The following is a 16,412-nucleotide window of genomic DNA, read 5'->3' as shown; positions in this document are numbered from 1 at the left end:
TTGATATTTGTTATATAGTTTACACCATGACAAGTTATAGATCAAGTTAGCATTTTGTTCCAGTACAATGAATTTTTAACTGGTAGGGGACTATGTATTGCCAGGCAATACTCACAGAATGCTTGTATAACTTTTGATATAAAATTAGAAGATATGATTTGCCAATGAGACAACTATCCACCATAGACCAAATGACATAGATATAAGCTCTTGCATGTAAAGGTCAACATATGGTTTTCAACAATAAGCAAAACCAATATCGTATAGTAAGCTATAAAAGACCTGGCATGACATTTTGTTTAACAATTCAAACTAGAAAACAAATGACCTGGTTAATGTGCAAAACAATAAAAGAAATACAAATATGAGAGATGTCAATCAAACACTGTATTACTGGCTCCTGACTTTGTACAGGTATATCCAGAATGTGGCAGGTCAAACATGTCCCCTAACTTGGGACAGTGTTGTAACAACATCTCATAAGAACAACATATCAGGTAAAAAGGACTTGACTCATCAGATCAACAAAAAGCACAAAAACCAACTAACAAAAAGACTGATGACCCAAAGAACCTATAAGAGTATGCACAGTATTTGAAAGTTAGTTCAAAGACAAGTATAGCAAAAAAAAATCCCGGTCTTAAAGTGCACTACATTTTTTGAAAGCTAATATTTACATTAACGAAAACATGATTTAAAGCAGTTCTGTTGATTAATTGTTGAGCTTTCATTTTCAATTTAAGATTATTTCTCAAAAAAAGTTTAAACCCTGAACCAAAACAATTTCTAGACACAGAAAGTGTGTTGACCTCTATATGTCTTTTTGATTTAGTGTTTTAAGGGTTCTGTCTAAATGAGAATTACCCTACATCTCTTTATTCACAATATCAAATTTAGTAAAGGCTTTTCCATAAAAATGGAGGGTGGGAAGGGACTTTCAAATCCCCCTAAATCCAACATATTTCATTGGAATAATTCTGCATAAAACATTTTGACATGAGACAATAAATTTCCAACAATCCATGTCTTGAAATATAACTTCATTTCAGTTTTGCTGCTCTTTTCATGACTTCATTCAAAAGGACTATAGTTTCACAAGTCAAATGGAAAAAAGCTGTAATTGATTTTATACTAATTTGCAACCACTTGTTTTATGTTGATGTAAATCGGCAGATTTTAAGATGATTGTCAATGTTTCATTTACAGCAACAACAGCTATGTTGATCGAATTGCAAAAATAATTGTTTTTAATTTGAAACAAAACATCATAGTGATGAGTCTGGCAAAGTTTGTTTCAGTTGGCCCATTAGTTTAACAGGCAAAGAAGTATCAAGTCCCCATTAGAAGACAGATGTCAAGAGATGAGATGGTATAAGGTCAGGTCACTTAATTGAGACGCCATTAAAATAGTATTGCCGACATAAAAATAGTGGAGTTTACTGAACTGCCTTCAACAATGAGAAAACCCATACTGTATAGTCAGTGAAAAAAGGCCCCAAGTTAAGTTAAATTAGTTAGAAACAATGTCTAAAGTAGTTAATGGTAAAGGTAGATCTGGCGACATTAGATAACATTTGCCCTTAGACAAGATGAGAAAAGAATGAGTCTTCAATTTCACTTTATTGTAGCTTATCTTTTCATATGGTAGACTACCGCTACCTGAAAACTGAAATAAATTTGAAAACACTCAAATAGTTTGTGTTAACTCCATTAAAGAAGAGAAGGATAAATAGACAGTGTGATTTGTGTCTTGCCTGAGACAGTCACTGAAGCGAGACCTAGGTGTGCTGTTTCTGGCGATGGCAACAACAATTTGTTAATGATAAGATTAGGTCATTTTACAGCAAACCACTAATGGCAAGTAAATGATATTTGGTATGAAGTTGTATTAGCCTTGTATCATCTTATTTCTGTGCAGACATTTTGGCCCAACCACCTCAGAGTTTCAGACATGGATTATTGACTTTGAAAGTTTTGTAAAGTTTACAAGTTAAAGTTTGTGATTTAAGGTCAGTTTCAGGTGTCAATAATATTAAGTATGCAGTTGAAAATCTAATGGGTTGTGGATAATTCCATTGTTAGTGCACTATAATGAACATGACATCATATCATTGGTTACTTTTCCATTGTTTAGAAGGCGGTTAGCCAATCACAACGTTTTGGTGTACCCTTTTGAAAATTATACCCAGAATTCATAAGATTCTGAAATGGTGAATTTGCAATGGCACATCTTATTTCCATGGAGTTTTGTTATGTTCTTACCTCATGTTTCTTATGGATTAATAGATTGTCCCTCAGTTTGATAATGTTCAACACTTGGTGTGGCTGATGAGACAATTGGTTATTCTCGAGTATGATTATTTTCTTAAACACTATCCCTGGATTTTATGTTTTACACAGTGTATATGATTTGATTAATTGTCCCAGAGTTTGCTTATGTTCCACATGTTGTGTGACTGATGGGATAATGTGTTGCACGTGTTGCTTTTGATTGTATGATTGCTACTATGATAAGGTTGAAGTCATCCCTTCAAACGATGCCATCATGATTTGTTAGGTTGTTATTGAATATCTGTGTCACAGATGACCATGGGTAGGTTCCAATTTTTGTATTTGCCATGAGTAACACAATAGGTGCCAATAGTGGTGCAGGATCTGCTGGCTTACCTTTTTGAAGTACTGGAGATCAACTGGTTCCTGTTGCTCAGTTCTAAATTTTCTGTGTATTGTTTTGAAGACTTATTTTTTGGCCAATGGAATGTGTTTTCTTTGACTGATGATTTTTTATTGTGCCCTTGGTGTCTTCTTCCTCTCTTTCCTGGTGAGGAGAAACCCTTACCGTAGAAAATCATGATAGAAAATGCAGGCACTGAAAATACCATACAGTAGGAGATAAATATACCCGGTACTGGATATACAGGTGCTGCTGGAATGTTGCTTTTTCATAATTGCATACAACAAATATAGCTCACCTATTGATTATAGTAAGACCAATACACAATAAAATGCTCCGCTGGGCGCAGCTTGATACGACCGCAGAGGTCGAACCCTGAACAGTTGGAGCAAGTATGGACACAACATTTAAGCTTGATACAGCACTGAATTTGGATTGTGATTAAATATTTGACACAGCATAGGTTTCTGACACAGAATGAATGTGGTCTAAGAACTTAAAATTTTTAATTTACCTATTCAAACCATATCATTATTATTTGCTTTTATATATAAATCAGAAATAACCAATTTAAAATGGAAAATTTTAAAGAAAAAAAAAAGAAAAAAATATCCCTCCCCAAAAAATTTTGAACCCCCTTATGATTCATCACCCCCAAATTCAATCCCAGCCTTCCCTTTGTGGTATGGTACCTTGCAGTACAATTTCAGAGAGATCCATACACTTGAACACAAGTTATTGTCTGGAAACTAGAAAAATGTTTGTTTTTAGGCCCCTTTTTGGCCCCAAATTCCTTAACGTTTAAGGCCATTATCCCCAAACTCAAACCCAGCTTTCCCTTTGTGATATGGAACCTTGTAGTACAATTTCAGAGAGATCTATACACTTACACACAAGTTATTGTCCTGAAACTAGAACGGTTGTATAAAAATGCTTGTTTTTTGCCCCTTTTTGGCCCCTAATTCCTAAAATTTTGAGGCAATTACCCCCAAAATCAATCCCAGCAATCCCTTTGTGGAATGGTACCTTGCAGTACAATTTCAGAGAGATCCATACAATCGAACACAAGTTATTGTCTGGAAACTAGAAAAATGTTTGTTTTCAGGCCCCTTTTTGGCCCCAAATTCCTAAACGTTTAAGGCCATTATCCCAAAACTCAAACCAAGCTTTCCCTTTGTGATATGGAACCTTGTAGTACAATTTAAGAGAGATCTATACACTTACACACAAGTTATTGTCCTGAAACTAGAACGGTTGTATAAAAAATGCTTGTTTTTTGCCCCTTTTTGGCCCCTAATTCCTAAAATTTTGAGGCAATTACCCCCAAACTCAATCCCAGCCTTCCCTTTGTGGTATGGTACCTTGCAGTACAATTTCAGAGAGATCCATACAATCAAACACAAGTTATTGTCTGGAAACTAGAAAAATGCTTATTTTTGGCCCTTATTCCTAAACGCTTTGGGCAATTACCCCCAAACTCAATTCCAGCTTTCCCTTTGTGATATGGAACCTTGTAGTACAATTTCATAAAGATCAATACACTTACACACAAGTTATTGTCATAAAACTAGAAAAATGCTTGTTTTTTGCCCCTTTTTGGCCCCTTATTCCTAAAATTTTGAAGCAATTACCCCCAAAATCAATCCCAGCATTCCCTTTGTGATATGGAACCTTGTGGTACAATGTCAGAGGATCCATACACTAACACACAAGTTATGTCTGGAAGTTACAAAAAAACTGCTTCGCTGAGCGCAGCTGGATACACCTGCAGAGGTCCAACCCTGAACAGTTGGGGCAAAAATGGACACAATATTCAAGCTTGATACAGGTCTGAATTTGGATTGTATTAAATATTTGACATACTATAGGTTTCTGAATAAATGTAGTCAAAGAACTTGAAATTGGTTATATGAATTGAATTTATATTCAATTAAAGATTTATTGCTGTTGTGCAATACACTGTGCTGTAGCATAATACTTAGTAAATCTGTTGTCAGACTATAAACAATTAAAGTTCAATTTATTCTCAATGTCATATTAGAAATTTATGAAAATGTACAGGGAGCTTACATCAATAGATATAAACAATTCACCAAAGTTTCATGAGAATTGCTGACAGCATTTTTGAGTTATTGTCCGAAAACTGGAAAATCCCCCCTTTTTTAATGAATAAAACCCCATAACTCAGAAATGTAAAATATAAAATTCATAAAATTCTAAACGGAGCTTACATCAATAGATATAAACAATTCACCAAAGTTTCATAAGAACTGCTGAAAGCATTTTTGATTTTTTGTCTGAAAACTGGAAAATCCCCCTTTTTTTATGAATAAAACCCTGTAACTCGGAAACGTAAAATCTAAAAGATATAAAAATCGATAGGGAGATCATATCAATAGATATAAACAATTCACCACAATTTCTTGCAAGTTGGTGAAAGCATTCTTGAGTTATTGTCCGAAAACTGGAAAATCCCCCTTTTTTTAATGAATAAAACCCCATAACTCGGAAAATCTAAAATTTATAAAAAACGAAAGGGAGCTCATGTCAATAGATATAAACAATTCACCAAAGTTTTATGCAAATTGGTTAAAGCGTTTTTGAGTTAATGTCCGACATGCTGACGACGGACTGACAGATGGACGGACAGACAGACGGACAACGGTATACCATAATACGTCCCGTAAACAGGCGTATAAAAATGCTTATTTTTGGCCCCTAATTCCTTAACTGTTGGTACCATAACCCCCAAAATCAATCCCAACCTTCCTTTTGTGGTATTGAACCTTATGGTAAAATTTAATAGAGATCGATTCACTTAAACTAAAGTTAGAGTGCGAAAACTAATGTGTCTTCGGACGACGACGACGCCGCCGCCAATCTCATACCAATATACGACCGCAAAATTTTTTTGCGGTCGTATAAAAACTTAACATTGACCAATTACCATAAAAATGTGGTCAAGATCTGATAAACCCTTGCCAGACTGACATGTACACCTTACAATAATTTTGTACACCAAATATAGTTGTCCTACTGCTTAATAGTATCTGAGAATTGGCCTAACAATAACAAAATACCTTTATCATTGATCCATGAAATGAGGTTGAGGTCAGGTGAACCTTATTCTAAGGAGATGTTTACCTTTTAAGGATCCCATATACCAAGCATATAGTTATCCTTTTACTCGTAATAAGTGAGATGCAGTTTTTTCAAGAAGTTGATGAAGTAGGAATATGAGGTCAAGGACAATGAACATATGAGAGACGGAAACTCTAGATCTGTAACATAAGGAAGCTATATACAAGGTATAAAGCATTCAGTTCTTCTACCTACTGAAATATAAAGGTTATACTATATACAAGGTATAAAGCATTCAGTACTTCTACCTACTGAAATATAAAGGTTAGACAAATAGTTTACACTGTCATTGCAGTTTCCTAAAAAAACCATCCTTCCTTTTTTGCATAGTCAATGGCAAAATAATGATTTTTATAAAACATTATACATTTATTTCCCATGCCTGAGGGAGATATGAAGATTTGTTCACCCAAGAATATTCATATTTCATGAGGGCTCTGCCCCAGGGAAATATGATTTTTCGAGGGTGAGCAAATCTTCATATCTCCCGAGGCAAAGGGAAATGAATGTTTTATTCCACTGCCTATGCTTTGTTTACTGTCAATACATTAATTATTATTTTGCATACATTTTTTTTTCTTATCCGCTTGTTTTTATAAGTTAAACTTAACATGACATACACATTGATAAACAGTACGGATCAAAAGTTCATTATAAGTCTTTTTGTTTTATCGTCTGAAATAAATTTGAATATGAGAATGATTTTTGCTATCACTATTTTAAGAAGAATAAGAATTTCAAAATGTTATGTACATTAACTGCGCATAACGCCGCATGATGTAATCCCGACATTTCAGAGGGGAATATGATCCTCAGAAGGGAATATGAAGATTTGTTCAATGACATGTGGGATAGTCTCAACCAATCAAATATTGATTAAACTATCAATATGTATAAACAGTGGAATAATATCTTTGAACTTTATGTCTAACACAATAAAACTTTACGGTATAGTATAATATGGCTTTATGTTTTTTCTTTAAGATTGGCAAACAAAAATGTAGTTTGTTTTACTTGAGTTATTCCCTTCTTTCAGGTTTAAATCATCTCAAGAATATCTTTCTCATTTTCCTATTTTCTGTAAATGAGCAGTATTTATAAGTAAATAGTATAAGCCATTCATATCATGGAGTTGTTTGGTTCAATTTAACAATCAGTCTATCTATGTTAATAATTAAAGCAATTTCTACAAATATTTATTTACAGAACAAAAACACATTATAGAAATCATGATTTCACTTTCATTTTTGATGTAGAGGGTTGATCAAGTTCATGTTCATATTCTATTTCCACTTTAGGTCGTTTTCTAGGACGTTTCCCTTTAGCTTTACTGGTCTCCTCTTCTGAACTACTTTCCTCACTGTCAGATGCAAACATAGCTTCCCGATCCTGAAAAAATGAACATATTGGAATACTTTGTGCATAAAATTCAGGACATCTAAGTTCATTATGAATATGAATATAGCCGACCATACAGTATGGATTTTTCTCATTGTTGAAGGCCGTACGGTTGCCTATAATTGCTTACATCCACTTCATTTGAACTTTGGTGGATAGTTGTCTCATTGGCAATCGTACCACATCTCCTTATTTTTATATAACTGTATAATATTTAAGCACTTTGAGTATATAACGATATGATATTTAAATACTTTGTGTATATAACTATATAATATTTAAATACTTTGCAGCTTCATGTATATGAGATTTCAAAAGTTAAGTACCAAATGAAATACATAAGTCATTTCTTCTATATAAAAATGTATGACTAAGATTGAGCAATTATGATCCCTGAATGAGAGTACACAATCTCGAATCACAGCTCAGGTAAATAAGACTTATCAAGAGACCCTGTAATATAATATTTGCATTTTCCCTTCTTCCATTGCTTGGTTAGAGATAAAATTCACACAATATTTGCAATATTAACTTTATAATTTTTTAATATTTTCTTGAAAATCTCTTAAATGGATATCAAGTATAAATCTTTTTAAAAAAGAATTCATCTCTCAGTTGACAAAAGACATTGTTTTATTTAAAAAAGAATTCATCTCTCAGTTGACAAAAGACAAATCACTTTTTATATAATTTGAAATTTAGCAAATACACATATAAATGTTTGTTTTATTTTTATATTTCATTTTTCTTTCAATCAGCATAGTTTTGGCATCCATTGTTTTATTTATTTTTAATTTAAATTAAACAATAATTTTCTCGCTAGAGTTACCTGATGTAATGATTGCCATGTGTTCCCCATTGTAAGTGATGTAAATGGAGAAATAAACATGGTTGTATTAGTTTGTTTATTTTGCTTTTTAAAATTGTCTACCTAAGGTTAAAGAAAGAAAAAAAATGATATACTGGCCCTTATTCCATTCTGTCCCAAAACTATTTATTACAGGCTTTTAGAAGTGGATGTCATTATTTTAAGAATGTTACTTTGGTATTTATTTTAAAAGAATGCATCTTTAATGTTAATAATGATCATTTATAGAAATATCCATCCTTTGTACAAACATAACAGATAAAATGTATTATGAATATTAAGTACCATATAATTAATAAGTGTGATTTAAATCTGCAGTACTTGGAATATAATTTTGCTCAGGTGCCAGTACTTTAAATCATACTGGCAAGCTATATGTACTGATTATTAGGTTTTTTTGCATATTGAATGATAATATAAAATATCAGCTTCAAGTGACAATATATAAACTTTCTGACGAGTGAGTGCAGTGAATGGGTTCAAAAAGGCTTCATATTGTTTCAAGCAGCTGATATCTTACAATATCAATTTGATGAAAATAAGATAATCAATTAATCAGATTGTTTTTATGTAAACAATAGATTTCCTTTGTTTCACCAGCAACCAGAAGAAAACATGATAAGTTTTGGTCAAACTAAAGATTCATCTTTAACTTGTGCAAATTTTCATTTTGGAAAGTATTTTAGGACAGCATCTAGACAATTGTACCATGATCTACATTAGTAACCAATTGTTATAGGATCATACTTAACATGTATAAATACTCATTTTGGGGAATAGGTCAATATTCTGACATAAGTTAGTCATTGTGACCTACATTTAATACTCAATTCACTTCGGCTATGTTATACTCCTCAGTTTATATCTCTTAAACTAGTGATATAGGATCATCTAACCTTTTGTCACAATGTACCTTGGGAAATAGGTTAGCATGAGGTCAACAGTAGGTCCATTTGGCATTGATTTTATGCTTCACTGACCTTCGTTAAGTTTTTTTTATCTTAGTTTATATCTCGTTTATTATTGCTTTTCTGACATTAGGTCATTAAGATATATTGTGCAGGTTAAGGGTACCCTTTTTCATCAGGTTTGTGTGCATTAATACTAAAACTGTTTTCAATAATTTAACATGGATATAGTAATTACCTCCATATCAGACAGATCACTTTCTTCTATTTCATCTTCTGCCACATACTCAATTTCATCGTCAGTCTATAAATAGAAAAAGGTAGCAATATTAATCAAGTTGAAAGAGTACATAAAAGTAATGCAAGTATTTTCTTCTATGTGATATTAAACAGATAATAACTTACTTTTAGATGTTAATGCATAAAAATCATTTTGCTTCTAAATATACTGTCTGAATCATGTTTCGATCTTACTACAAATGTTTAAATGAAATGAAATGTGGGGTACCTGTAAACATCAATAAAACAGCAAAATTTAAAAGTAAAATGCATAGGTCACAATATGGTTTCAACATTGGAAAATTCAATGCATGACAACCTCTTAATCACCTCTGGTCTAGACCAGATGAATTTCCAAATAAACATTGAATACTAATATCTTGACTGAGCATTATTTACAGCCGATTCCATTGAGTGTGTAGGCATTACTAGGTAAGGTAAACTACCCTCCTGTCGAAGTAGCCTAGTCCTACAGACAGATAGATTGGTTAACTGTCGGACTAGTCTACTCTTAAAGGAGGGTAGTTTACCTAACCTAATAATGACTTAATGGTTCAGCTAGCAAGCAAGCTAACAGAAGATATTACCTTTACCTACACACTCAATGCAATCAGCTGTAATACAGTAAAAGCTGGTAGGTTTTGGTGTCTGTCCCACGAATCTCTATGCCATTGCTGTTTTCTTTTCAAATCTGTCTGATTGTCATAGCTGAATTCATTCATGTAATACCATATAATTACTAATAAACTGCTTCGCTGAGCGCAGCTGGATACGCCCGCAGAGGTCCAACCCTGAACAGTTGGGGCAAAAATGGACACAATATTCAAGCTTGATACAGGTCTGAATTTGGATTGTAATTAAATGTTTGACATATTATAGGTTTCTGAAAAGATGTAGTCAAAGAACTTAAAATTGGTTATATGAATTGAATTTATATTCAATTAAAGATTTATTGCTGTTGTGCAATACACTGTGCTGTTGCGCAATACTTAGTAAATCTGTTGTCAGACTATAAACAAATAAAGTTCAATTTCTTCTCAATGTCATATTTGAAATTTATGAAAATCAATAGGGAGATTACATCAATAGCTATCAATAATTCACCAAAGTTTCATGAGAACTGCTGAAAGCATTTTTGAGTTATTGTCCAAAAACTGGAAAATCCCCCTTTTTTTAATGAATAAAACCCCATAACTCAGAAATGTAAAATCTAAAATTTATAAAATTCTAAAGGGAGCTTACATCAACAGATATAAACAATTCACCAAAGTTTCATGCATATTGGTTAAAACTTTTTTGAGTTAATGTCCGACATGTTGACGACGGACAGACGGACAGACGGACGGACAGACGGTCAACGGTACCGGTATACCATAATATGTCCCTTAAACGGGCGTATAAAAATGACCCATAGCAGAAACATCTGCAGCCTTACCAACAACGGGCCTAAACAAAACATCTACAACTGTACCAACAATAGGCCTACACAAAACATCAACAGCCTTACCAACAATGGGTCTACACAATAAAATCTACAGCCTTACCAAAAATGGGTCTACACATAACATCTACAGCCTTACCAACAATAGGCCTACACAAAACATCAACAGCCTTACCAACAATAGGCCTACACAAAACATCAACAGCCTTACCATCAATGGGTCTACACAAAAAACATCTACAGCCTTACCAACAATAGGCCTACACAAAACATCAACAGCCTTACCAACAATGGGTCTACACAATAAAATCTACAGCCTTACTAATAATGGGACTATACAAAACATCTGCAACCGTACCAAAAATGGGCCTCCACAATAAAATCTACAGCCTTACCAACAATGGGCCTACACAAAACATCTGCAGCCTTACCAAAAATGAGCCTACACAAAACATCTACAACTGTTCCAACAATGGGCCTTCACAAAACATCAACAGCCTTACCAACAATTGGTCTACACAATAAAATCTACAGTCGTACCAAAAATTCGACCTACACAAAACATTTACAGCCTTACCAATAATGGGTCTACACACAACATCTACATCCTTACCAATAATGGGCCTACACAAAACATCTGCAGCCTTACCAACAATGAGCCTACACAAAACATCTACAACTGTACCAACAATGGGCCTACACAAAACATCTTCAGTCTTACCAACAATGAACCTTCACAAAACATCTACAACTGTACCAACAATGAGCCTACACAAAACATCTACAACTGTACCAACAATGGGCCTACACCAAACATCTTCAGTCTTACCAACAATGGGCTTACACAAAACATTAACAGCCTTATTTACCAATAATAAATAATTCTGATATTGGATGCAAGCCTTTACAGTCAATATACATGTATGGCCCAAAAACTTCTTTTGACTTAGTATGAATTAAAAGTATTCTTGATGGAATTTAATGTTTTTTGTTACTAAGTTGTACATACATTACTAGGACCTATAGACAGGAACACCAACTAAATGAAGCCTGACCAGTAATTAAGACATGAGAACAATATGTTTTATTCATAAACATGACAATTTGTTTTTATAACTGTTTTTGTTGCTGTTCCATACAAAACAAATTATGTGTATATTTTTCTATAATGTAGTGAAAGAAAGGGGTGCAATAAAACATCAAATTCCCCCTCCCTTCAGTGTATGCACCTACACATGATATTATCAATTTATAGAGTAAAATAGTCCACTATAATAAATATATGTAAATAAATATATGTATAGCGAAACAGCCTACTAAGGTATATAATTATTACATGGACTTTTTATAGAAAATTGTTACTATTACTGAGGGCCAAACATGATGGCATTGTGGTGCAAGTCAAATAAATTGGGAATGTGTCCCATGGACAGATGATGCCCCCACTTACATATAATATAAAGTTATAAAGGGACATAACTGAAGAACGGTAAAAGGGAAACTATCCAAATTTGTACTTGATCTGAGCTTTGTGGTAATAAGTATTGTGTATAAGTCTCATAACATTTGGTTGAGGCTAACTTAAGTTAGAGAACAGAAATGAAAAATTCAGCAATTTTCCATTTGTAAACAGGCATAACTCTAAAACAGTAAAAGTGACACCACCAAAATTTAAAGTTGATCTGTATTTTGTGGTAATAAGCATTGTGTATAAGTTTCATAACATTTGGTTGAGGCAAACTAAAGTTAGAGAACGGAAACGAAAAATTCAGCAATTTTTATGTTTATAAAGCGGCATAACTCAAGAACGGTAAAAGGTACGCCACCCAACCTCAAACTTGATCTGTATTATGTGGTAATAAGCATTGTATATAAGTTTCATAACATTTGGTTGAGGCAAACTAAAGTAAGAGAATGGAAACGAAAAATTATGCAATTTTTATGTTTATAAAGGGGCATAACTCAAGAACGGTATAAGTGATGCCACCCAATTTGGAACTTGATCTGTATTATGTGGTTATAAGCATTGTGTATAAGTTTCATATTATTTGGTTGAGGCAAACTAAAGTGAGAAAACGGAAACGAAAAATTCAGCAATTTTTCCATTTGTAAAGGGGCATAACTCTAGAACAGTTATAGTGACGCCACCAAAATTCAAACTTGATCTGTGTTTTGTGGTAATAAGCATTGTGTAAAAGTTTCATAACATTTGGTTGAGGCAAACTAAAGTTAGAGAACTGAAACCAACTTTGGGATGTACGGACGGACGTACAGATGGACAAGGGTAAAACTTAATGCCCCCTCGGGTAAGGCGGGGGCATAAAAATGGCCAAAGTACTCATCCAGTAAGAAGAATCCAATCAAAGTGATGTAATGGTTAACTACGCAAGTATGAGAGCGTTCTGTCAAACAGTCTCAGAGGAATTGCATTCACAATGTCATCGTGGTTAGAATAGTCCAAAAAATAAAAAAAAGGTCCCATAACTCCTGTAAAAATGTTCTAATAAAAATGACAGTTATATAATGTCAACCACACATGATGGCAAACAATTCTACTAAGAAAGAAAGCTTTCTGTCAAATGGTCTCATAGGAGTTGCATTCACCAAGTTTTACAATAGTAAAAAAAAAACTGTCAAAGTCCTAAAACTTTAAATTGTAAAGTAAACTGCTGGTATTGTATGTCTATGGTCAAGTGAATATATTGCTCAATTGTTTAGGGAGAAAAACAATGTTTTATAATAAGGGTTTGTATAAGGGGGTTAATAGACTCATCCAAAACTAGGTAAGAAACGCATAGAAGTGTAACGTTTGGGGTAAAAAAAATATAATTTAATAGTCAGTGAAAACAATAAAAAATACAATATCAAAATATGGTACCGATATGCCTGTGATACATATTTGTAAAAAGTAATGTTTTCTTCACAATCATATCAAAAGTTTAAAAGCAACAACAACATACAATGCTTTAATACCAATCAAGTAATTAAATAGGATTTCTCAAAGAAACCAAACACAACAAAATTGCAATTAATCAACAGATATCCATAAAACGGAGAATGAATAAAGACAATACAAAATACCTTTCATTCAAATCAACTATATGTCTTTTTTGTTCATTCATAGTAAGGTTTAAAACAAACGATACCCACTACTAGGTTTTTAACAACCTTGACTACCATAATTGTTTACATGATCTCATTCATATCTAACAATAATGGCGTTCTCTAAGTCTGTTATTAGAAGTCAGGCCCCAACAAAATGTGGAATATGTGAAACTGACCGAACAATTAAGTGGAAGTGTATTGATTGTGATAATTTATTGTGCAATCATTGCAAAGAAAAAGTCCATCCAAAATTCCAAAATGCCAAGGATCATCTGGTTGTAAGTATCAAAGATGTGGGACAACCGACTGTCGTAGAACTAAACATTAATAAACAATATCAGACTGAATTATCTGCAGTAACTAATATGTCATATTGTGATGATGATTCACTGTGGATATATAATTACATAGATAAAGTATTACAGAGAGTAAAACCTGAAGGAACCAAACTGAACATACTATCCAGCTTTAATATCAAGGTCTATAGTATGGCTGTTACTCAATCAAATGATCTACTTATATCTACAGATGGAAAAAAACTAAAACAAATCAGTAGTAATACAAGTACAGTAACAGACTCAGTATATAATATGTCACCATTAGGTCCTACAGCAATCTATACCACCAGTGACAATAAAGTTCTAATAGGAGGTGTTAATAAAGACTACCCTCAACAAGGGAGAAGTGTTGTAATACTAATGAATCAGAATGGAGACCATGAGAGAGTGTATGAACATGATCAACATAAACAACCTATATTTACCTATCCCTTCAGAATAACCAGTACCAGTCATGGGAATATTCATGTGATGGATGAAGTAAGTGATGGCACAGATAGAGTTGTGTTAGGACAGGGTGGTGACATAATCAATATCTATACAGGACATACAGAGATCAACAAGGATATACAATTCTTACCAACAGGCATAGTGACAACACCTAGAGACAATATTATAGTAGCTGACACTAGGACGAGTACACTTCATATCCTGAACAATGCTGGCATACTGATGACATATTATAATACAAGGGACATAAACATACGGTTTTCATGTTCTCTTGCATTCTCTCCAACAGGACAACTCTACATAGGATGTGCTAGACCAAAAAGGAGTACAAACAAGGAGGCAAAGATATATGAAGTGACCATATCAGGATGTTAATGTACTAAGAAACAAATTTTCTTACATTTTGCATAATTTAATCTTTCATCAATTTAAAATTTATGTTAATGGTCTAGATCAAAAGAACAGGTCATATAAATACAAAAAAAATTTACAAGGAAACATTAAAAATCTTAGGCAGATATATTCCAATATTTTTGTCCTGTAAAATCAATACTTTCACCTAATTACTTATATTACATCCTTAAAAAATAAATGGAGAATGTGTCCCCATGGACACAGATGATGCCCCGAATTGCATACAACATTATAAAGGGACATAACTCAAGAATGATAAAAGTGACACTACCCAAATTTGTACTTGATCTGAATTTTAAGGTAATAAGTATTGTGAGTAGGTTTCATAATGTTTGGTTGGGGCAAACTTAAGTTACAGAATGGAAACTAAAAATTTTGCAATTTTTCTATTTATAAAGGGGCATAACTCGATAATGATTAAAGTGACCCTACCAAAATTCAACTTGATCTGTGTTTTGTGGTAAAAAGCATTGTGTATAAGTTTCATAACATTTGGTTAAGGCAACTTAAGTAAGAGAACGGAAACTAAAAATTTTGTATTTTTTTCCATTTATAAAGGGGCATAACTCGAGAATGGTTAAAGTGGCCCCACCAAAATTCAAACTTGATCTTTATTATGTGATAATGAGCATTGTGTATAAGTGTCATAACATTTGGTTGAGGCAAACTTAAGTTAGAGAATGGAAACTAAAAATTTTGCAATTTTTCCATTTATAAAGGGGCATAACTCTAGAACAGTTAGAGATACGCTACCAAAATTCAATCTTGATCTGTGTTTTGTGGTAATAAGCATTGTGTATAAGTTTCATAACATTTGGTTGAGGCAAACTTAAGTTAGAGAACGGAAACTAAAAATTTTGCAATTTTTCCATTTATAAAGGGGCATAACTCTAGAACGGATAAAGTGACGCCACCAAAATTCAAACTTGATCTGTGTGTTGTGGTAATTAGCATTGTGTATAAGTTTCAAAACATTTGGTTGAGGCAAACTCAAGTTAGGGAACGGAAACCAATTTGGGGACGTAAGGACATACAGACGGACAAGGGTAAAACTTAATGCCCCCTCTGCTAGGGGGGGGGGGGGGGGGGGGGGGGCATATAAAATAGTGTATATTATATTTACTAAAATCATTTTACTTTAGCCTGTGACATACTGCAATAAAAGTTGACTCTAGGGACAAGGTACAATGAGGAATTTTTTAATTTAAAAAAAAATGCCTAAAACTAAAGTTTAATGCTGATATACTGTGATGTAAATTAAGATTAAAGGAGGCATGATGTATATGTTATTGAAACATCAACCCAACAACTGCATGTCTACTGTATGATATTAGTCCAGGATAACAGGATATTTCAAATTAGATGTATAAATTGGCTTTGAACCTGCTCTCAGTAA

General features: G+C 33.3%; 1 protein-coding gene across 1 annotated transcript in view; it reads right to left on the bottom strand.

Annotated features, from left to right (window-relative positions):
- Positions 1-6,995: 6,995 nt before the first annotated feature.
- LOC127735887 (protein MAK16 homolog A-like) overlaps positions 6,996-16,412 on the bottom strand; it is a 39,982-nt gene continuing 30,565 nt past the window's right edge. Inside the window, exons 9-10 of the mRNA XM_052246307.1 lie at positions 9,228-9,293; positions 6,996-7,204 (exon numbers count right to left, since the gene is read on the bottom strand). Coding sequence (XP_052102267.1) covers positions 7,043-7,204; positions 9,228-9,293 — 228 coding nt within the window. The 3' untranslated portion in view covers positions 6,996-7,042. The remainder of the gene's footprint in view (positions 7,205-9,227; positions 9,294-16,412) is intronic.

This window comes from Mytilus californianus, unplaced genomic scaffold, assembly GCF_021869535.1.
Source record: "Mytilus californianus isolate M0D057914Y unplaced genomic scaffold, xbMytCali1.0.p SCAF_3, whole genome shotgun sequence".
In the NCBI taxonomy this organism is placed as follows: Eukaryota; Metazoa; Mollusca; class Bivalvia; order Mytilida; family Mytilidae; genus Mytilus; species Mytilus californianus.
Note: the sequence above shows the minus strand (reverse complement) of the source record. Positions and strands in the feature narration are given on the sequence as shown.